The sequence below is a fragment of the Manis pentadactyla genome, chromosome 14 (genome assembly GCF_030020395.1).
Source record: "Manis pentadactyla isolate mManPen7 chromosome 14, mManPen7.hap1, whole genome shotgun sequence".
NCBI lineage: Eukaryota > Metazoa > Chordata > Mammalia > Pholidota > Manidae > Manis > Manis pentadactyla.
Window position 1 is genome coordinate 26161942 of NC_080032.1, and position 22448 is coordinate 26184389.

At 46.3% G+C, this 22448-nt stretch overlaps 1 protein-coding gene across 18 annotated transcripts in view; it reads left to right on the forward strand.

Annotated features, from left to right (window-relative positions):
* Positions 1–22448, forward strand: part of RIMBP2 (RIMS binding protein 2) — a 185531-nt gene that overhangs the window by 155047 nt on the left and 8036 nt on the right. For 12 of the 18 annotated variants that reach the window (XM_036921824.2, XM_036921825.2, XM_057491476.1 and 9 more), the window contains 6 exons: positions 1696–2418; positions 3926–4043; positions 8596–8780; positions 9476–9644; positions 13868–13971; positions 15117–15188. In XM_036921824.2, the coding sequence (XP_036777719.2) occupies positions 1696–2418; positions 3926–4043; positions 8596–8780; positions 9476–9644; positions 13868–13971; positions 15117–15188 (1371 nt within the window). Of the gene's footprint in view, positions 1–185; positions 445–1695; positions 2419–3043; positions 3085–3925; positions 4060–8595; positions 8781–9475; positions 9645–13867; positions 13972–15116; positions 15189–22448 lie in introns of those variants that run through there. The other 6 variants (XM_036921830.2, XM_036921833.2, XM_057491481.1 and 3 more) reach the window with 3 other exon arrangements.

Sequence of the window (22448 nt, forward strand, 5' to 3'; positions counted from 1 at the left end):
CAAAGACTGACTTATGTTCTGCCTGCCCAGGCCCCTGGCAGGGCCTCAGAGATATTGTCACCAAAAAACATGCCGGATCCCTCAGCAGACCCCACATGGCCACAGCCCCTCCTACTCCCACTGCCCTGAGCCCCCAGCTCCCAAAGTGATGCCAGCCAGCAGGATTCAGTGACCTTTCTTGACAGGGTACGGCCCTAAGCTACCCCAAGGTCCAGTCTGACCTCCCCACCGCTCCCCAAGCTCACCCCAGAACCAGGAGCTACCAGCGCTCCTGGGTAGGTGGGCAGGTGTCTGCTCCTGCTCTACATGATGCTTCCTGAGACATGTTCAGCAAAGAAGTAAAAGCTCACCGTCTCCCCCTGGTGGGGCCCGAGGGTAGGCAGGGTCCTTATGAACTGTGTGGCCAAGTCCCACAGGCAGGTACGGCCCCTCCCCATAGGACATGCTGGGAGAGCTCTGTGGGTGCCTGTCAGGGCACACGCGTTTACCTGTGCTCTTGCAGGCTGACCTGGCCGGGCCAGGTGTGGTGTGGGGATCTGGCCCCACCCACAGGGCTCCTCTCCCATGTGGACAGTTGGCTGCAGCTGAGCCAGTTTCCTGTTTCCCAGGGGGTGGCCCAGTGACCTCTTGTTGGCCCTGCCTGGGCCTGGGTTGCTCCTGGGCATAGACCTCTGTGCTACACAGATAGTCCCCTTGTCCCCAGCTATTCTTCAGAGCTGAGGCCTGGATGTCATTTCAGCAGAGAGCAGGCACATTCACATCCCCCCTGGCCCTCAGGGCACAGGTAAACCCGCCAGGTACCAGAGCTTGCAGAGCCTTCAGGCCAGCAGGGGATCAGCCAGGCTGCAAATCACAACCTTCCCGTGTGGTCTGACTCTACCGAGCATCTGCAGGAGGCCGAGGGAGGGAAGGGCAGGGGCACGCCTTGCCCACAGAGTCAGTGAAGTCCTTCCAGGGAGCCACCTCCTAAGGCAGCGTCATCAGCAGGGGTGGGGGTGAGGCCGAGGACATTCCTGGCAGAGAGAATGTGTGGCAGTGACAGGCAGGTGGCAGTCCTGGGTGTGCAAGCCCTGAAGCTCGGCAGGACAGTGGCCTTGTAGTGCAGGATCCAGGGCAGATGGAGAGCCTCTGGCTCTTTGCAGACCCTGATGGAGCACAGCCGCCTCGTGGGCACTGCACCTGAGTGGGGTACAATGCTTGGGGACAGGGTCCCCAGTTTCACACATGCTTCAGCCAGGGAGAAAGGTGGTATGTAAGCACAGGAGAAAGGATTTCAGAGGGCATGGGGTGCTGGAGAGACAGCGGAGTGCTGCGGGCATGGGGTCTGCCCTGTGATCTGCCTCTAGCTGCACGCCGTGGCCCACGGCAGCTGACTCCCAGGCTCTGAGGGTGCAGCCAGCTGGCAGTGGGCACAGCAGCTCCCAGGACCGGGCGCCTTGGCCAGTGTGCAGCCTCCAGCCCCAGTTGTCCGGTGCCACTGGTGCAGCCTGCCGCTGGCCCTGATGTGCTCTGCCTGTGCCTGCAGTGGCGTGTCTGTCTGACCCGTCTTGTTCTCCTTCCAGAGCCGGCCAGTGTGCCCTGCACTGCATGCTTCCCACCCCTCATCACATCACCTTGGAGACTAATTGTGTCTGTATTTTCTTTCCTCCCTCTGTGCACCTCATGCTGGCCACACTCTGTTTAACACCCCCCCAGGAGTGCTGTAGCGATAGGACCACTGAAAGCGCTTTCCCGCCGCTGCCCGAGCATGCCCTCCAGACACACCACAGTCAGAGACTTTTCAGTATCCCCGAAGTAGCCGAGGAGGATGGAGAGCACTGTGAGTTCTCGCACAAGCAGGGCTTAGGGCGCCCCCTGGGGGCCAGGACAGCGCTGGCCAGAGAGCCTGGGCCCGCCAGGCCCTGCTGGGGGGATGAGGCCCCACGGGGCTCTTGGTTCCCTGTAAAAGCCTGGGGCCTGGGGGCCGGCCCCCTCACCAAGGACTTTGTTCTCGAAGACAGAGGCTGCCAGTTCAGCCGCTCAGCCACTAGGAGCCCGGACAGCGGGCTGGACTGCGGGAGTGAGGAGGAAGAGCTGAGATTTAGCTTCAGGAGTACTGCTGCGAAGTGCAGCCCAGGCCCGGGGCACTGCCCCTGCAGGAGAAGCCTGAGGCCTCTGCTGGCCCGGCGGCGGACGCTGACTCGGCAGAGCAGCATCGAAGAGGACTTTGGGGAGCAGATGGACCCCAGCAACACCACCATCAGGAGCGATGATGCCCACCTGAGCCCGGAGACACCCACCCCTGGGAAGTACAGCCAGGCTGAGCCTGCTGGTCACAAAGATTTTTGGGATATCTGGAAGAAAAGCATAAAAATGCCCCACAGTAGAGCAAGTGCCCGACATGTCCAACCACCTCCCTTCTTTGCAGAAGGCCCTTTGGTGTGTGAAGTAACGTCCCCCTCGCGTCCGCTTGCCAAACCAACCCCTTTCCATCCTTTGACTTATTTCTTTCTGTTGGTGTCCATCCCTGGGGACTCTGCTGGCTCTTTAGTTCTCATGCATTTTTGATTTATCGAGTCCCATTGCTTCCTGATCTTGTCACCATGCTGATGATCTCTTTACTTTGCTTTACAACAATGATCCCCCCAGAATCAATGATGATTATGGCTGCTTTAGTTAAAGGACAACTGAATCTAAATTTTAATTAAGGGTTAGCTGAACTCTGACTATCCCAAAGTTTGGCAACACGTTTTCAAAATGAACCGAAGGGGCTTGTTTGCAACTACTGCCATTATAGGTGGTATTTTTTCTTACTGCTTCTTGGCCTTCATCCATCACTGAAAGAAATGGAGTCCAATTATTGAAGAGGTCCATTATTGCATATTGTTTCCTGAGTTTTTCCCCCCCAACCTCATTTTGCTCTTGTCTCCAGTTTTCAGAATGAATTTTCCATCATCAGCTGTAGACATATCCCCTGCCTTCTCTTCCAGGCTTGCTAGTTGGTTCTCAAGAGTAGGGATTCATTCAAGGCTTCATTCATCTCTATATTGTGTCCTCTTTTCAGAACATTTGCTCCTGTCATGCTGAACTTTTCAATGAAAACAGGTGAGACATGACAGGGCACCAGGCCTCCGGTAAGAGCCTGTGCCGTTTGCGATATGTCCACGAGGGGGCGCGGATCCACAACCTGCTGACTCACCGGCCTCCGGCAGCCCACAGTCCGCCCCGCCTGTAACAAGCCATCTAATTACTGGAGCTCCCTATCCGTTGTGTCCTGTGCCCTGTGTCCCCAGAACTTCCTGACTCATAGTACTTACCAGTGAGCTGGAGGTTTTGCCTTGATTCTTACATGATTTCTCACCTTTATTGTAAATGAGAAGCCAACCTGTCCATAAAGGAAAACCATTCGAGTTAGCCCTGAAAATTGGTTGGTGTCTTCGGGTTGCCATGAGTTCCAAAGCTGGTGTCACACAGAGACTGTCTTTGAGTTCTGGGCAGCCTCACATGCAACTGTCCACGTGGGCCATATGGAAATGCAGCGTCTCCCCCACTCCTGTGATGGCTGGAGGAGGACAGGCCTCGTTGGGACTGAGAGGGCTGTACGGGGGCAGAGCGGCCAACGGCGTGAGGAGCGGTATTTACGCCACTCTCACTGTGGTTTGAAGTATTTGGCTTCAGAATCAATAGCAGCAACAAAACATGCCTCCCAAGGAATGCTTCCTTCCCCTGCCCCCGCCTGTGTGTTGAAAAGCGACTCTGCTATAAAAGATGGGGTGCCCGGGGTGAGCAGCTTTTTCCTCTTCCAGGATATTCAGCTAACCTTTCAGTTAAAAGCTAAGTTTAGTTGCCTTTAGAGCTTCTGCTTCTGAGTTGAATTGACTTGGCTAACTTAATTCTTTCCTCCCCAAGGATGGCAAGACTTCTGACTCTGTTGTGTTGTCTTTAGATTTTAGGAAACCCAGCATCTGCAGGACGAGCTGACAGGACGGATCGTGGGGCCCGGAGGTTCGCCCAAGGTGTGGCTGGCCCTCAAAGGTCCCGGCCGGTGATGGTCCCGTCCCTCGGTTAGTGGGCCTGTCACCTTTGCCTTTCTTTCAAACACAGCACATGGCTGCTTAGTCCTCCATCTAAACACTTCAAAAAAATTGTTAGGAACATCTAAACTACATACAGAAAACTTTCACTTACTTATGGCAATAAGAAGGCAGAAACGGCACAAGATAAATAAAACCTACTTTTAGGTGTTCTCAAAGCCTCATATTGACTTTCTGTCAATTTTCACCCTACCAATTTTTTTTGGAGAGGCTAAACAACGTAAATCTTGAAGAGCGTGTGACGTGCCACTTCTTCCGTCCTGTTCATGCCTGCATGAGATGCTCTCGGCCAAAGCAGCAGCAGAAACAGGGATGGTGGGCAAACTCCAAATATGTACACAAACCCCGAGTCATGGGGAGTTGTCTGCCCATGCAGAGCACTGGTGGCTGGGACTGAGGGCCATGAAAACCAGGTGCGGCCCTGCTGCCTGATGTCCCCCCGCTCTGGTCACCCCTTGTCTGGGAGCCCGTCTGGAGGGCCAGTGCCATCCCCTCCATTACTTCTCAGCGTTTGGCCAGTCATGCTGGAGGCTGTTTTTGTCAGTGTCACCAATCCGCTAAGAGGGGGTGTGTGGCTGACAGATGGGAATACTTCTGTGATTGGAATGAACCATGGCAAAAATGATTCCGAAGAGTGTTTATGCATAAGATGATGGAACCTGGTAATCAGCATAAATAAACCAGCCTTTGGTGAACACACACATACACACACGGAACAAGCCCGGAGAGCCATCATGGAACAGAAGTAGATGAGAGCAGACCACCCTGACTGGGCAGCGCGGGGCCCCAGGAGCGGTCCAGGGCAGCCTGGCTCTGGAAGACACAGCTCTAAGTGCATTCAAATGGCTGAAGCTTAAAGGACAGTCCATCTTTTTTCACATCCATTAGAAAGAAAAACTTCATAAAGCAAAACAGATCCTCTAAAATTTTGTCCTTTCAGATTTTTTTATGTGCAGAGTCCAAACAGTAAGGGAGAGAAAGTTTCCTTTTCCATCTTTACAGTGTTTAGCATGTTTGGTTTTCATCATAAAAATTTCACAGAATGTTAAAAAGCCTCAAAAAGTATTTCCAGTTAGCTGAAAAAATAACAATACACACAGGCTTGGAAAACACTGATTTCACATTACAGGGGGGGCTGGCACGGTCACATGTTTGCTGCGCCTAAATTACCTGTAATGTTACACGTCGTCTGGTGCTGCTCCTCACAGGTCCTCACTGAATTTGTGGGCAAGTCCCTCTGTAACAACGATGGAGCGTAAGTGGGTTCTCCTGCTTAGCGGGGAAATGGCTTGCCAGAAAGCGCCTGTCTCAGATGGCTCACTTGCATGCTCAGGACTGCCCTCCCACTGCCGTTGGACTTGGTTTCCGAGTCTTCCTTTGTAACTTTAATGAGGGAGGATGACAGCGTTGTCCATCACGCAACCTGCTGCTGTTCACACAGTCGAAACATGAGGGTCGTGGCCCTCACCCTGGTGGGCCTTCCCCTCCCTCGCCTAGGACAGAGAGGGAAAGCCTACAGAATGGACAAAAGCTGCCAGCTGGGCAAGGGAGGGAAAGCATCGGTGTGTGAGGGTCTGGCCCCTCATCATTGGAGCCCTTGGCAATCCTTTAGTTGGATTTAATCCTTTAGTGGAATTTGTCCTACGGTAAAGAATTCAAAAGCCTGCATGCAAGTCTTAATTTTAGTAAGACACTAGTTACACGTTAGTAGAGAGAGAGAGTAATGGATGCTCTGTTAGCACCTTAACCAAAAAAAGCCTTTAACAATGTCACTCAGAAAACTGCTAACTACACACGAATCTATGACAGATTTGCTTTGTTTCTAGCAATGCAAGAAACCGCACAAAAAGCTTGATTAATTTCAAACACTTTATAGGTTCACACATGTAAGGAAGAGCCTATTGTATTTTCAGAAGACAAAAGTGGTATTTGTCCAGCAGCTACCAGAAAAGAGGAGAATCCAGCGACACGGGCAGATGAATGTCCACTGACGTGTGACCAGACTCCACTATTTAACTCGAGTTCCTGTTTACTGAGTCATATTTTTCTTGTACAAATATCAGCAATTAATAGCTTAGAAATCTGCACTCCAAAAGCACCAATTTTCTTTTTCCAGAGGAACTTAGATCTGTAAACCATGTACCTCCTAAATATATTTTAAATAAGCAATGTGTTCACAATTAAGTAAAAATTCTATACCTTTTAATATTCCCTGGGTTCCCTAAATTAGGAAAACAATGCCCCCTCCTCCTGATTTGAAAAGACAAAAATCATGTAGCTCCGGGTCTAATAAATTCTTAATCACAGATGTAGCCTAAGGAGGGCCTCAGAACGCTGATAGGCTCCAAAGGCCGACTGAGTTGGGTCTGGTTTCTTCCTTTATAATTTCTGGTCCCGGCATCTGTCTAGTTACTCATTTGTCAGACCAAAGGTCTGAGTACACCCTCCGAGCATCCCCGAGGACTCGGCTCTTACGAACGGACTGGGAAGAGCTCCATTATCTCCTATCCCCCAGTTATTCTGGCTACTGAGCTTGGAGGGTGGGGCAAGGTGGTATGGTTTCTGGTATGAAAAACCAGAAATGGATAACAAATGAAGCTCCCCTTTGGCAAGGACCCTGGGGCCAGGCCGAGGCGGGAGCATGCACTCCTGGTGGCCCACAGCTGGCGGTAGCTTCTCTGGCAGTCCAGCTTGCTGCCGTGCCAAAGGGCCTCCTGCTGTCCACCGCAGCCTCTGGTGAGGCCAGGCTCCACGGACACATTCCACAGAGGCCACCATTCTCTCCCCACCAAGGTCTGTCCGGTTCTTGGAAAGCATTTCACGTGCCCTCTCTTGGAGGGAAATCCACTCACACTTTCACTTACACACATCCAACTAAGAGCTGGCCCACCTTGCCTGCCCAACCCCCCCCCTCACCCCAGGACTATCTGTGCCCGTCACATGCACCCTGGAGGGAGCCTTCCTGCCCACATGCCCCCCAAGGGGCCACCACTTATCAGCTTAGTGTCACTGTGCCTCTGCACATCATGGTCCCCAAGCCTGTGCCAACCGTGAGGACATTTTCTTGGTGTGGCCACAGGAGGGACTTAGGGTGTCTGTCATGCCCAGCCCTCCTGCCGGCCCTGACCCCGTCCTGGTGGTTGCTCCACATCACACCATGCCACTCCGTGGGAGAAGCGCTGAGGGCCCACTGGGCAAATGCAGCCCGAGCCGCAGCCACAGGCCTGCTTTGCTGACAGTTTCCCACAGCTGAATGGCATTTCCGAGATCACACAGACATTGGCATGAACCCTCCTGCAAACCTCCAGCGGGCACCCACTGAATCAAAAACTAGCATCCTTCCTGTGCTGCTCAGCATCTCCTCTTCCACGAGCCAAGAGGATGAGAAACCACAGCAGGGCTGCGGGCACAGATTCATGGGCCATGGGTTGGCTTCCCATTAGCGCCACACTATTGAGTTCAGGTGACCTTTACAACAAGGCAAAACACATATCTTTTCATCGACTGTAAACAAAATCAACACCTGTGTGAAGAATTTCGAAGAAGTTTTGTTTAAAAGTTCTGTTCCCTAGCAGAAGTGAAATTACTGAATTTTTACATTACTTAGGCATCCTGAAAAGATCTTAAATTTGAGTTCTGTAAACAGCTCACTGCATTTTAAAAATCAAGTTTTCCTGCAGCAATGGGCTCTTTATTTTTGAACTCAATTATTTTGCTGGTGAAAGAAGCCACAGAGCAGGGCTCTTTCCCTAGCGCCTCCCGTCTTGCACATACCAGCGAATCCCCACATCCTCCTGTGCAACTGGTGCTGGTAACAAAAGTTTCAGCAGGCTGCTTGTCCCACCCCTACCCTCAGTTGTGATGACCAGTTTTTCCCATTTGCTCCCCGTGGATGTTCTGAGCCCTCCTTTGGTCAGAGCAGCATTATCTGCCAGCAGAACCCCCTTCTCTCTGTCATTGCTACATATTATGATGCATATCACATAGTCATTGGCATATACAAGTAGTGGTGATATATAATGATATATATGATATATATATATATATATATAATGTCTGTATGATATTGAATAATCATCAAGCATCTATATTAGGATTTCAAAAAGGATAATTTTTAGAAGCTGCATAGCAGATGGAGTTGAAACTCAGTTCTGCCAGGAAGTCATTAATTCACTCTAGTGAGGAACGTGTTTGTTGCCATTTAAATATTTAGAGCCATGTGGACAGCTTGGTCACTGTATTGAACTGTGACCAATACACAAATGCTCTTTAAACACCTGGTGGGCCTTAGTTTGCGTGTCGTGGGGACACAGAGCGGGTCTGCAGTGTGGCCCAGCCTGAGTCCCCGACACGACCCAGGCCACTGGCCTCCCATCCTGCACTCAGGCCTGCTCTGTGGTGAGGCCAGAGCCGCCTTCTCTCGCTGCCACAGGTCATCTCAGGGTGTAAGTTTCTGAGTTAAATGTGGGGGGTCACTGGCAGGAATCACCCAGAACCCTGTCCTTTATCCCCATGCTCCCAGATGGGTACAGCGGGCGGGACCGTCTTTCTCCGGACGCCTATGAAGAGTCAGAAACCGACCCTGGTACTGAAGAGCTCCCAGCCCGGATCTTCGTGGCGCTTTTTGACTATGACCCGCTCACCATGTCCCCAAATCCAGACGCAGCAGAAGAGGAGCTTCCCTTTAAAGAAGGACAGATCATCAAGGTGGGGGGCCCAAGGGGGTGGCCAGCCAGTGGGGAAGAAGCGACATCCAGTTGATGGGCTTTCTCTAATATACTTAAGGTTCAGTCCTCTGAACCTCACAGGAGGAAGAGCTGTGTGAGTTTGAAGTCGGAAGGTGAGAAAAAGCTGATACTCAGTAGGAGGGGAAGGGGTGTAAGTCTGCAGGCATCAAAGGGCTCTGACAGCTTGGATGTGAAGTGGTTGTACTGTCTGTCCTGAAGAACAAGTAGGGCCTACAAAGGGTGGGATGCTCACCTCAGAGAACTTTAGTCGAGATTTCTAGCTTCTAGAATACCCGACACATGGCACTGCCCTCTTCTGCAGGCACCCATGTGCTGTGCTGTGTGTGGTCACAAAGCCTCTGTGTGGAGTGGGGGGGCTTGTCATACATGCCTGTAACTTGTGTGGGTTCATATATACATGCTTGTCATGTCAAACCATGGCCTCAGCTTGCAGCCCCTACTTGATGGAAGGCCAGTGGGTTGTTCAATCCCTGGAGGAGACACTGGTTCAGGCATTGTGGCTTTATAGGGTGAGGGCTATGCACACATCGCAGGGTACAGCCAGGTGACTCATGGTGCTCTGAGAGCAGGTATGACTGCATGATTCACTGTAAGTAGAGCTGGTGTCTTTCTGAGCCAACCAATCACAGTGCCTTTCTTCACCCCTGGCTCTAGGTCTATGGTGATAAAGATGCAGATGGGTTCTACCGGGGGGAAACTTGTGCCCGCCTTGGCCTCATCCCTTGTAACATGGTGTCTGAGATCCAAGCAGACGATGAGGAGATGATGGACCAGCTTCTTAGACAAGGCTTCCTCCCTCTGAACACACCCGTGGAGAAAGTAGGTAAGAGATGGCCGCTGCTCACCCAGGACCCCGGCTAGACTGTGTCTGCCTCCCAGGTGTTGTTTCGTGGCACAAAACACCAGCGCAGAGCAGGAGGCAGTGCTGAGCAGAATCCAGTTCACACCCCTGAAATGTTCCAAAGGAATCTGAAAATTAGCCATCGGCTTTTCTTGGGTAAACCACTCTGTAAACAAGAGCCGTATCATCCTGCATGCTGTGTAGACATACGTGCACCTAAATACTTAGGAAAACACAGATGAACTCCTGATGGGAGGTGAAGTCCAGCCTTGCATACTAGAGTCCATTACATCTAGAAAGCAGACAACTGCTTTTTGGTAGCTTTGGACTGAGTGTCTGTGTCCCCTCAGGTCACATGTTGACATCTAGCTCTCAGGGTGATGGTGTTAGGAGGTTGTTAGGTCATGAGGGCAGAGCCCCCATGAATGGGGTCAGTGCCCTCATAGAGGAGACCCCAGGGAGCTCCCTGCCCCTTCCCCCACTGAGGACATGGCAGAGGCACCATCTATGGACCTGGAAAAGGAACTCACCAGACACCGAATCTTCCAGTGCCTTAATCTCACATGTCAGCCTTGAGAGCTGTGAGGAAGCAACGTCTGCTGTTTAAGCCCCCAGCCTGTGGCATTTTGTTGTAGCGGCCCAAACAGACTTAAGACATTGGTAATATACTTTGAAAATTATCCTATCTGTACTAAATTTCAAAGGATAATGGGGTAGTATATTTTCCATTTTTCAGGTGAATTTTGCTTGTCCCAAAGGCATAAATGATTTCTGCCCTTTAATCTGGATGGATACTAAATCCCTTCATTTGTCTTGAACCAATCTGCAAGCACTACTGAACAAACAGCGAAACTATTTTCAGTGAGTTTTAAGCAACATTGCAATTATTATCTTTAATTTTTCTCGTGTGAGGAAAATCTACTCATTAAAAAGATCTCTACTTTTTCCAAATAGCTGTAGGCAGAAAGATAAGTTTTATGTCATTCTTACTTAAGGTTTTAATACTTCACAACTATTAGATTAACTTGTAAATCAAACACAAGATTCAAACATTCAAAGAATATGGGTAATTTTAAGGATGATCACAAAATTAAACTATGTTTCAACCTTTTTGGTATTAATGAACCTGTCTCAAGTTAAAATCCACACCTAACAGGTGAAGTTTCATATGAATATGTTGTCTAGATTCAGTCTACCAGACTGACAATCTCTTTTCCCATCATCATGCATTATAACCAGTGCAGTGAAAGAAGGAAGAGGTGGTATACAGACTGGAAAGGAAGAAATTCCACTTTTTCCATTCACAGATGATTTGAAAATATTAAAAGAATCCATCAAAAAAGATTCTAGAACTAACAAGTGAGCTGAGCAAGGTCAATGGATGTGAAAGCAACTATATTTCCATATGATAGCAATGAAAAAACTGAAATTTGAATTTAAAAAGTTAATATCTTTTACAGTAATGTAACAAAGACAAGAACTACTTAGGTTGGAATCTAACAAAATATGTGCAGAGTCTGCATGTGGGAAACCATGAAACACTGAGAGAAATCAAGGAATTCCTCAACAGAAAGAGACATCATGTTCACAGGCTTAATACTGTCAAGATGTCAAATATCCCCACAGTGACCCACAATCCCAGTCTATATCTGTGCAGGGATGTAGGCAGAATCGATAAGCTAAATCTGAAATCCATACATAAAGACAAAAAACTAGAATTGCCAAAGCAATCTTTAAAAAGAATCAAAATGTAAGACTCATATAAGCTGATTTTAAGAGTGGCAAGGGTGAGCTAATGAAGACAAGGAGGGATGGGAGGATGGACAGGCAGAGATCAGCAGAGTAAGTGGAACCCAGAGACACACCAACACATACATGGTCAACTGATTTTGGACAGAGATGAAAAGGCCATTCAGTGGAGAAAGGACGGTCTTTTCAGTAATAGTTGTTGGAATTACTGGACGTCCAAAATGAATCTCAGGCCAGACTCTCACCATATTAAACAAATTAACTCAATGTTAAACATTGTCTTAAATATAAAAACTAAGACTATAAAACTTCTGGAAGAAAATATAGGAGAAAAACTTTATGATGATTAGGCAGCGATATTTTCGATATGACATCAAAAACATGACACATAGAAGAAAAAATCTGATGTTAGACTCATCACAATTAAATACTTCTGAGCTTAGAAAGGCACCATTACAAGAATAAAAAGAGGAGCCACAGGCTGGCAGAAAATATTTGCCAGTAGCTCAGCTAAAACTGTATTTGTATTTAGAAGTCATAAAGAATTTTCAAAATCCAACAATAAAGAAAACAACCCAGTAAAAATGTGGACAAAAGATTTGAAGAGATCCTTCACCAAAGAAAACATATGGATGGTGAATAGGCTTATTGAAAGATGCTTAACATCACTAGTGATATAAAAATGAAAACCAGGACGAAAATGAAAGCCAGTACACACCCATGAAGGCGAGTACCGGACCTCCCCAGGTGGCTGGGGACGCGGAGCCAGGCGCTTCTCTGCAGTGGGCGGGGGTGGAGAATGGTTCAACCACATTGCCACACAGCTGGGTGGGTTCTTAGAAATATTCATTTATAACATGATCCACATACAATACGATCCTGTATACTTACCAGAGAAATGAAACTTATGTTCACACAAAAAAACACCATACGTGGGTGTTCACAGTGGTCTGGCCAGTAATCGCTGATAAGTGGAAACAACTCAAATGCCTTTTGCCTGTAAATGGACAAATGACGGGGGCATCTGTACAGTGGGGCACCGCCCCCCAGGGAGGGTGGAACTCCTGATGGCTGCAACAAAATGAGTGTGTCCCAGAGGCACTGTCCAAATGAAAGAAGCCCATCAGGAAAAAGCTGCATTCTGTGACCCCATTTAAATGATGTTCTGGAAAAGGCAAAAGTTTTGGGACAGAAAACAGACCAGTGCTTACCTGAGGCTGGAGATGACAACAACAGGGCACATAGGGATTTGGGGGTGATGCAACTGTTTTATGTGGTTGTATGGCCATATGAGTTTGTCACAACTGGCCAAAGCATGCACTAGAAAGAGGGAATTTTATTGTTATTCCTCCGTAAAGAGTACATGTGTATGGTTATTGCCACATGCTTGTAACATTCCCTGTGGAATTGGTGAACCTCTGGAATTAATGACTCTGTATAACTGCCTCTTGTACAACTTGGGGGGAAGGGACACATACATCCAGCTGGGCCCTACACCTGTGGAAAACCACAGAAAAGCAACATCACTAACTTCAGCTGCTTTCAAAACACTTGCCTTGAACAGTTTCCATTTGTATATTTTGAATTCCCAAAATCAATCATAGGGGAAAAGTGGCTATGTTTGGAAGAAAGGCTTAAATGCTCACTTTCTCCAGGAGAAATGTCATTCACAAGCCCAAGGAGAGTGGTGGACAGGGAGGTCTCTGGAGCAGATGCCCTGGCTCTGCCCTGGTGAATTCCGAGCAACTGTTTCAGGGTCTGCTCGCCTGCCATCTGCATGGAATGCCCTCTGTGCCCTTCTTGGGCCTCTGGGTGTGCTGTGGGCATGCCTGGGCATCATCCATAGGGACATGGCTGGGGACAGGAGTGGACCCTGAGTGCACACTCCCGACATGCACCTTGTCAATGACAGCTGTTGTTGGACAATGGAAGTTACTGGAGGAAGCAGTGGGGCAGAGCCCGGGGGACCAGCAGAGAGACCACCCTTCTGTTCTAGCTTTTCCTGATGACAGACCCCTGGTGCACTTGCTGTGAGGGAGAATAACTTGATATTGTGGTTTTGTAGTAATTACCTGGACAAGCATTTATGAAATGATGTTTGTGGGGCTTCCTCAGAGCAGCTGTCAGACCTCTAGGTGGCCCACTGGCCTGAGCTACACCCGCCCTGTGTGGCCCCTCACAGGTCAGATTTACTGTGGGAGAGAATTCCCTGCTTCCTCCAAGTCTTCCTCTCTGGGGAAAGGAAGATGTTCTTGGTACCGTAAAGGGGGGCTATCCAGAGCAAAAATGTAAGACTAGGAACCCCAGGTAGGCCCAAAATACAGCCTTGCTGTCACTAGTGCCCATGAGCACTATGAGTGGGCATCTCATCCCACTGCCACAGGGGCAAGGAAAGGGGGCACCACTCATTCTGCAATGACTTCATGGTGGCTTTCTTCTCCTTGTGATGTAAACAGAGAGAAACAGAAGGAGTGGCAGGTGGCACTCAGTGACCACTCGGAGAATGGTGGCCCTGTACGACTACGACCCGAGAGAAAGCTCACCGAACATTGACGTTGAGGTACTCGCTAAACACCGCTTCCTGGCTGGGGGCACTGTGCCCTGCACATGCCCTGCAGAGCCACTCGGGAGCCCACACATAACCCGCTGGGGCTCCTCTCCCCTTCTCTGCACCACCAGTGATGGTGGGACCACTGGCCAGGCCTAGAGGAGCTGCTGAGCCCCCCAGACATGCTTGTGCATGACAGTCCCTGGGGCCTGGGCTTCCCCATCTCTCTTCTGGGAGAGCAGTCTGTGACCCACATCTAGTGGTGATGGCTCAATAGGGACATCATGAAGGGAGAAAAGCCCACGGTGTGTGGTCACTGAACAAAAGCAAAGCAGTGGCTCCCACACATACTCAAGGGAGAGCAGGAGGAAAAGGTCAGTGTCCTCCACATGCAGAGCCGCATGCCTTGGGTCCTCAGCGCCCTGTGAGAACGGGAAGGGATTTGCCTTCAAAGTGAGAGAGCAGGTTTCCCATGTAGCTGCTTTCCGAGACTATGAGATGTATCTGGATCTCCACTACACAGCGTTTCTGTGATACCTGACAAGCTAGCTGCTAGTGGTTTAGATGCAAAGCTCAGGTTCCACAGAGTTTTCTGGGCAGGCTAGGTTTATATCTGATGTGTGCTGGCTCTTAGATATGAATTTTCTGCCCTCGTTTTCATGTTTAGAGATAAAACTGCATCTTTTTTTTTGCATCCTCTAGTAGATTCTAGGTGCCCATGTCTAGGCTAGTGTCTGGCACACAGAGGACACTTAGTAGACATTAATTAGTGACAGAATAAAGATTATTTTACACTCAGTGAAAGGATATTTATGTAATAGTCCTTAACACTGCAGAGAACACTTCCCTAATGTTAACTGTTTCAAAAGTTAACTATTTGACTGGTTTTAAAGATGTATTACCAGTAAGTAGAACATGGTGACAATTGTGAATTCTGGCCAAAAATCGAAGCATGGGGCTTTTCTTCTGGGTTGGCCTTGTTTTGAGTTGGAGGTATTTTCAAGAGGCTATGAACAGAGGCATCCATTCACTCTGTACCTTCCTTCCTTCTTTTGATTGAAAGAGATTAATATCCCAAATGATAAAAAAAAAATAGAGAAGTGAACTTTTTAAAAAAAGGCAACTAAAATTACTGGCTTTATATTCTCTCTCTACAGGCTGAACTTACGTTTTGCACAGGAGATATTATTACTGTTTTTGGCGAAATCGATGAAGATGGGTTTTATTATGTAAGTTTTTGACACACCAAGAAGCACCATTTCATTCATTTTCTATATATATATTTTTGCTTGTCTTTTTTCTCCTGAAATTATGTGTGAACTTTATATGGCTTGCTGGAAGGTTTTGACTAATTGGCTTGTCTCTCTTCACTGAGTTTCGTATGAGACAGAGACAGCTGTGACCCCCATTGTTCCTTCTAAGAGGGGGACTTCCCATGTATATAAACTGTGAACAAAGTAAATATATTCACACTCTTACAATTAAAAATTTCTTCCATCCAAACATGTACCAATTTAATATTCTGGATTGCTTGTTGCACAGGTAATAGATACATTTTCATTTAAGAAAGGAATACAAATAGACAAGATTCACTAAATAGTTTAAGCCATTAGCGTCTGGAATGCCTCCCTGGACTCCCCTCTTGAGCTGGCCACCGTTAGCAGGACGGGCTTCAGCTGCTGGGTGAGGTGGTTCCGACTGGGTCTGCCCCTCCCTGGGCATCGCTCACAGGGGCATGAGGAAGTGGCCTGCCTGGCCCAGGAGCTTGCTGTGGCAGGTTGGGAGCAGGGTCACCATCTTGCATCAGTCCCCACCTCCCCCCATTAATTTTATCAGAATAGCCAAGAGACAACCAGTCCTGGTACGGCAGGTTTCTCCTTGAGGCAAGCAGATTCACTACCTCAGGCATCCATGGCAGTTCAAGGTAGCCTGCTCTGCAGGGCCTGGTGACATGCAGCACAGAGCACGGTTCTTTGTGAGGCTATTCACGTATTTCTTCCTAGATCAGATGTAGAGGGTCTCAGTGGGGAACTGTCAAAATCAAGTTGTCTTTTAGAGAAAGTTTTCCTGTCAAAGGTTTTGGAAGTGGGCTGCTGGAGGGAGGGGGGCTCCTGTAGGCTAGGTGACAGCTCTGGAGCAGGCCCGGTAAGGAACAAAGATGATGGCAGAGGAGGGTGCACAGAAGGTAACTTCTTTCTCACCCAGAGCTCCAGTCACTCACTAGGGCAAGAGTGCCATGCCCACAGGACCCCAGATTCTGCCTTGGCAATGCTACCCTTGGGAACAGAGGAATAACACAGCTGAGAGAAAACAGTGAAATCGAGGGGTGGGTGTGAATGGGAGATGGCAGCCTCTCTGGATTGAACGGGATTCTTGCCAAGGCTGAAGTGCCAGAGATGTGGAAGATTCTAGTGGCCTCAATGCAGCAGCACACAGTGGGGATGGCAATGCTTCTGGTAGATGTGCAGGAGGCCCAAGAAGACAGGTGGGAGATGGCCCTGTGGTAGTTCTATCTGCTGCTACCCAGGGCACCCAGAGCAGGACTTGCCGAACGTCACACATGCTGAGACTGTGGGTCTCTGTTCCACACACCTCCCGTGGTGCAGATGTGCTGCCAACGGGATTTGTGGGTGCAGCCTTATGTGTTCATCAAGCAGGTTCCCAGACACAAGCCAACTACTACACCTGGTACTCACCCAAAGAAACAAGTCTTCTCTGACGCTGGTGGAAAACCCGGCTGTGCTGGGTTATGGAGAGGTCTGGATCGCACAGAAATGTGTCTGTGTGCTGACATTATTCACAGTCATTGATGTGGAAGAAGTCCCCAAGGGACACATGTATAGTGAAATACAACGATGTTCTAGAAAAGGTCTCTAAGTAAGCCAATAGCAGAGCTGGAGAAAGGAGGATTGGAGCTGTCAGAGTGGAATCCTCAAGGTCAAGGCAAGGGCAGGGGCCAGACCAGTTGTAGGAGGGATATTGCACAGGAAGGCATGAGAGGTACCTGGGGCTTCCTCTTTTTTTTTTTTTTTTTTTGGTAGATAATTATTTTTTATTGAGGGGTAGTTGACACACAGTATTACATTACTTTCAGGTGTACAACACAGTGATTCAACATTTATATACATGATAATTCTAGGTACCAGCTATTACCATACAATATTGTTACAATATTTTGACTATATTCCTTATGCTATACATTACATCCCAGTTACTTATTTATTTTACAATTGGAAGTCTGTCCTTTTTTTTTTTTTTTTTTTTTTGTGAGGGCATCTCTCATATTTATTGATCAAATGATTGTTAACAACAATAAAATTCTGTATAGGGGAGTCAATGCTCAATGCACAATCATTAATCCACCCCAAGCCTAATTTTCATCAGTCTCCAATCTTCTGAGGCATAACAAACAAGTTCTTACATGGAGAACAAATTCTTACATAATGAATAAGTTACATAGTGAACAGTACAAGGGCAGTCATCACAGAAACTTTTGGTTTTGCTCATGCATTATGAACTCTAAACAGTCAGTTCAAATATGAATACTCATTTGATTTTTATACTTGATTTATATGTGGATACCACATTTCTCTATTATTATTATTTTTAATAAAATGCTGAAGTGGTAGGTAGATACAAGATAAAGGTAGAAAACATAGTTTAGTGTTGTAAGAGAGCAAATGTAGATGATCAGGTGTGTGCCTGTAGACTATGTGTTAATCCAAGCTAGACAAGGGCAATAAAACATCCACATATGCAGAAGATTTCTCTCAGAACAGGGGGTGGTGAGGTTCTAAGCCTCACCTCTGTTGATCCCCAATTTCTCACCTGATGGCCCCCCTGCGACTGTGCCTGTCTTAGGTTGTTCCTCCCTTGAGGAATCTTACCCGTCTCTGGCTAACCAGTCATCTTCCAGGGCCATACAGGGAAATGTAAAGTTGGTAAGTGAGAGAGAAGCCTTATTGTTTGAAAAGGTTAGCTTTTTACTTCTTTGCATATTTACGCCCTGTGGCTTCTATGCCCAGCATTTGTCTTGAGGTATCTTTACCACTTGGAAGAATTATGATACTTGGTAAATTCGACATGTGGCACGAGTTCTATTTAAAGGTTGTGATTAGGTAGGAAGAAGAAAAGCTATAGAAGTAGCAGGCGGAAGAAAACCTGGGAAGATTGATTATTTCTTTGACATATCTTCTTGTAGAGTAACTTCAGCATGGATAGGTTTTAAACTACTAATTAAATTGTGCACACACATTAACATAATAGGAATATAGTTACCTAACCAAAGCATACCTATAATTACCAGCCATCTCCAGTGAAACCAAGAAAACCAGTTAGGCACCTTAGGCATTTGTGAAAAATTATCTAAGATATGGTGGATATTGTCCGACTGAACTTAAACAGTCTGAGAGAATTCAGATAAATTAGAACAACCCATTCCTGGGGACTGTTCATATCCCATATGTTCTTTTAACAATAAATAGTCTGTAGTTGTAAGATTTTGGAGCGCTACAATTTGCACTTCTCCTAATTCTTGGTTGAGTTCCAACAGTATAGATCCAGTCAAATTTGTTGTTTTACTGTATGCACAGGCCAGCTTAGATATCTCCTTCCTCATTCCCATGGCAAGTCCAGGAACTGGTGGGATGAGTGCATCTACAGCTGTAGCAGTGCGTGGATCTTTGTTGGGGTTTTTTGATGATCATCTTCTGGCATGAGTCTTCCAGAGAGTGCTGATGTTGGAAGTTCTTTTTCATATCGTATCTTAGTTCATTTTCGGGATAGCCCAATTTAGGCTTTGATCCTCTGTATAAACACAAACAGACCCTTTGCCTACACTTTTATATGCCCTTTATACCCTTGTGTAGAACTCACTGGAGGTCACCACACAGGAACTGCTTTTTTTTTGTTATCTTTAATCTACATTTACATGAAGTATATTATGTTTACTAGGCTCTCCCCTATACCAGGTCCCCGCTATAAACCACTTTACAGTCACTGTCCATCAGCATAGTTAAATGTTGTAGAATCACTACTTGCCTTCTCTGTGTTGTACAGCCCTCCCCTTTCTCCCACACCCCCATGCATGCTGATCTTAATACCCCCCTTCTTCCTCCCCCCCCTTATCCCTCCCTACCCACCCATCCTCCCCAGTCCCTTTCCCTTTGGTACCTGTTAGTCCATTCTTGAGTTCTGTGATTCCGCTGCTGTTTTGTTCCTTCAGTTTTTCCTTTGTTCTTATACTCCACAGATGAGTGAAATCACTTGGTATTTCTCTTTCTCCGCTTGGCTAATTTCACTGAGCATAATACCCTCCAGCTCCATCCATGTTGCTGCAAATGGTAGGATTTGCCCTTTTCTTATGGCTGAGTAGTATTCCATTGTGTATATGTACCACATCTTCTTTATCCATTCATCTATTGATGGACATTTAGGTTGCTTCCAATTCTTGGCTATTGAAAATAGTGCTGCGATAAATATAGGTGTGCATTGGTCTTTCTCAAACTTGATTGCTGCATTCTTAGGGTAAATTCCTAGGAGTGCAATTCCTGGGTCAAATGGTAAGTCTGTTTTGAGCATTTTGATGTACCTCCATACTGCTTTCCACAATGGTTGAACTAACTTACATTCCCACCAGCAGTGTAGGAGGGTTCCCCTTTCTCCACAGCCTCGCCAACATTTGTTGTTGTTTGTCTTTTGGATGGCAGCCATCCTTACTGGTGTGAGGTGATACCTCATTGTAGTTTTAATTTGCATTTCTCTGATAATTAGCGATGTGGAGCATCTTTTCATGTGTCTGTTGGCCATCTGTATTTCTGTTTTGGAGAACTGTCTGTTCAGTTCCTCTGCCCATTTTTTAATTGGGTTATTTGTGTTTTGTATGTTGAGGCGTGTGAGCTCTTTATATATTCTGGACGTCAAGCCTTTATCGGATCTGTCATTTTCAAATATATTCTCCCATACTGTAGGGTTCCTTTTTGTTCTATTGATGGTGTCTTTTGCTGTACAGAAGCTTTTCAGCTTAATATAGTCCCATTTATTCATTTTTGCTGTTGTTTTCCTTGCCCAGGGAGATATGTTCAAGAAGAGGTCACTCATGTTTATGTCTAAGAGGTTTTTGCCTATGTTTTCTTCCGAGAGTTTAATGGTTTCATGACTTACATTCAGGTCTTTGATCCATTTTGAGTTTACTTTTGTATATGGGGTTAGACAATGGTCCAGTTTCATTCTCTTACATGTAGCTGTCCAGTTTTGCCAGCACCATCTGTTGAAGAGACTGTCATTTCGCCATTGTATATCCATGGCTCCTTTATCAAATATTAATTGACCATATATGTCTGGGTTAATGTCTGGATTGTCTAGTCTGTTCCATTGGTCTGTGGCTCTGTTATTGTGCCAGTACCAAATTGTCTTGATTACTATGGCTTTATAGTAGAGCTTGAAGTTGGGGAGTGAGATCCCCCCTACTTTATTCTTCTTTCTCAGGATTGCTTTGGCTCTTTGGGGTTTTTGGTGTTTCCATATGAATTTTTGAATTATTTGTTCCAGTTCATTGAAGAATGTTGCTGGTAGTTTCATAGGGATTGCATCAAATCTGTATATTGCTTTGGGCAGGATGGCCATTTTGACGATATTAATTCTTCCTAGCCACGAGCATGGGATGAGTTTCCATCTGTTAGTATGCCCTTTAATTTCTCTTAAGAGTGACTTATAGTTTTCAGAGTATAAGTCTTTCACTTCTTTGGTTAGATTTATTCCTAGGTATTTTATTTTTTTTGATGCAATTGTGAATGGAGTTGTTTTCCTGATTTCTCTTTCTGTTGGTTCATTGTTAGTATATAGGAAAGCCACAGATATCTGTGTGTTAATTTTGTATCCTGCAACTTTGCTGTATTCCGATATCAGTTCTAGTAGTTTTGGGGTGGAGTCTTTAGGGTTTTTTATGTACAGTATCATGTCATCTGCAAATAGTGACAGTTTAACTTCTTCTCTACCAATCTGGATTTCTTGTATTTTTTTGTTTTGTCTGATTGCCGTGGCTAGGACCTCCAGTACTATGTTAAATAACAGTGGGGGGTGGGCATCCCTGTCTAGTTCCCGATATCAGAGGAAATGCTTTCAGCTTCTCGCTGTTCAATGTAATGTTGGCCTTGGGTTTATCATAGATGGCCTTTATTATGTTGAGGCACTTGCCCTCTATTCCCATTTTGCTGAGAGTTTTTATCATGAATGGATGTTGAACTTTGTCAAATGCTTTTTCAGCATCTATGGAGCTGATCATGTGGTTTTTATCTTTCTTTTTGTTGATGTGGTGGATGATGTTGATGGACTTTCGAATGTTGCACCATCCTTGCATCCCTGGGATGAATCCCACTTGGTCATGGTGTATGATCCTTTTGATGTATTTTTGAATTCGGTTTGCTAATATTTTGTTGAATATTTTTGCATCTACGTTCATCAGGGATATTGGTCTGTAGTTTTCTTTTTTGTGGGGTCTTTGCCTGGTTTTGGTATTAGGGTGATGTTAGCTTCATAGAATGTGTTTGGGAGTATCCCCTCCTCCTCTATTTTTTGGAAAACTTTAAGGAGAATGGGTATTATGTCTTCCCTGTATGTCTGATAAAATTCCGAGGTAAATCCATCTGGCCCGGGGGTTTTGTTCTTTGGTAGTTTTTTGATTACCGCTTCAATTTCGTTGCTGGTAATTGGTCTGTTTAGATTTTCTGTTTCTTTCTGTGTCAGTCTTGGAAGGTTGTATTTTTCTAGGAAGTTGTCCATTTCTCCTAGGTTTTCCAGCTTGTTAGCATATAAGTTTTCATAGTACTCTCTAATAACTGTTTGTATTTCTGTTGGGTCCGTCGTGATTTTTCCTTTCTCGTTTCTGATACTGTTGATTTGTGTTGACTCTCTTTTCCTCTTAATAAGTCTGGCTAGAGGCTTATCTATTTTGTTTATTTTCTCGAAGAACCAGCTCTTGGTTTCATTGATTCTTGCTATTGTTTTATTCTTCTCAGTTTTATTTATTTCTTCTCTGATCTTTATTATGTCCCTCCTTCTGCTGACCTTAGGCCTCATTTGTTCTTCTTTTTCCAGTTTCGATAATTGTGACAATAGACCATTCATTTGGGATTGTTCTTCCTTTTAAAAATATGCTTGTATTGCTATATACTTTCCTCTTAAGACTGCTTTTGCTGTGTCCCACAGAATTTGGGGCTTAGTGTTGTTGTTGTCATTTGTTTCCATATATTGCTGGATCTCCATTTTGATTTGGTCATTGATCCATTGATTATTTAGGAGCGTGTTGTTAAGCCTCCATGTGTTTGTGAGCCTCTTTGCTTTCTTTGTACAGTTTATTTCTAGTTTTATGCCTTTGTGGTCTGAAAAGTTGGTTGGTAGGATTTCAATCTTTTGGAATTTACTGAGGCTCTTTTTGTGGCCTAGTATGTGGTCTATTCTGGAGAATGTTCCATGTGCACTTGAGAAGAATG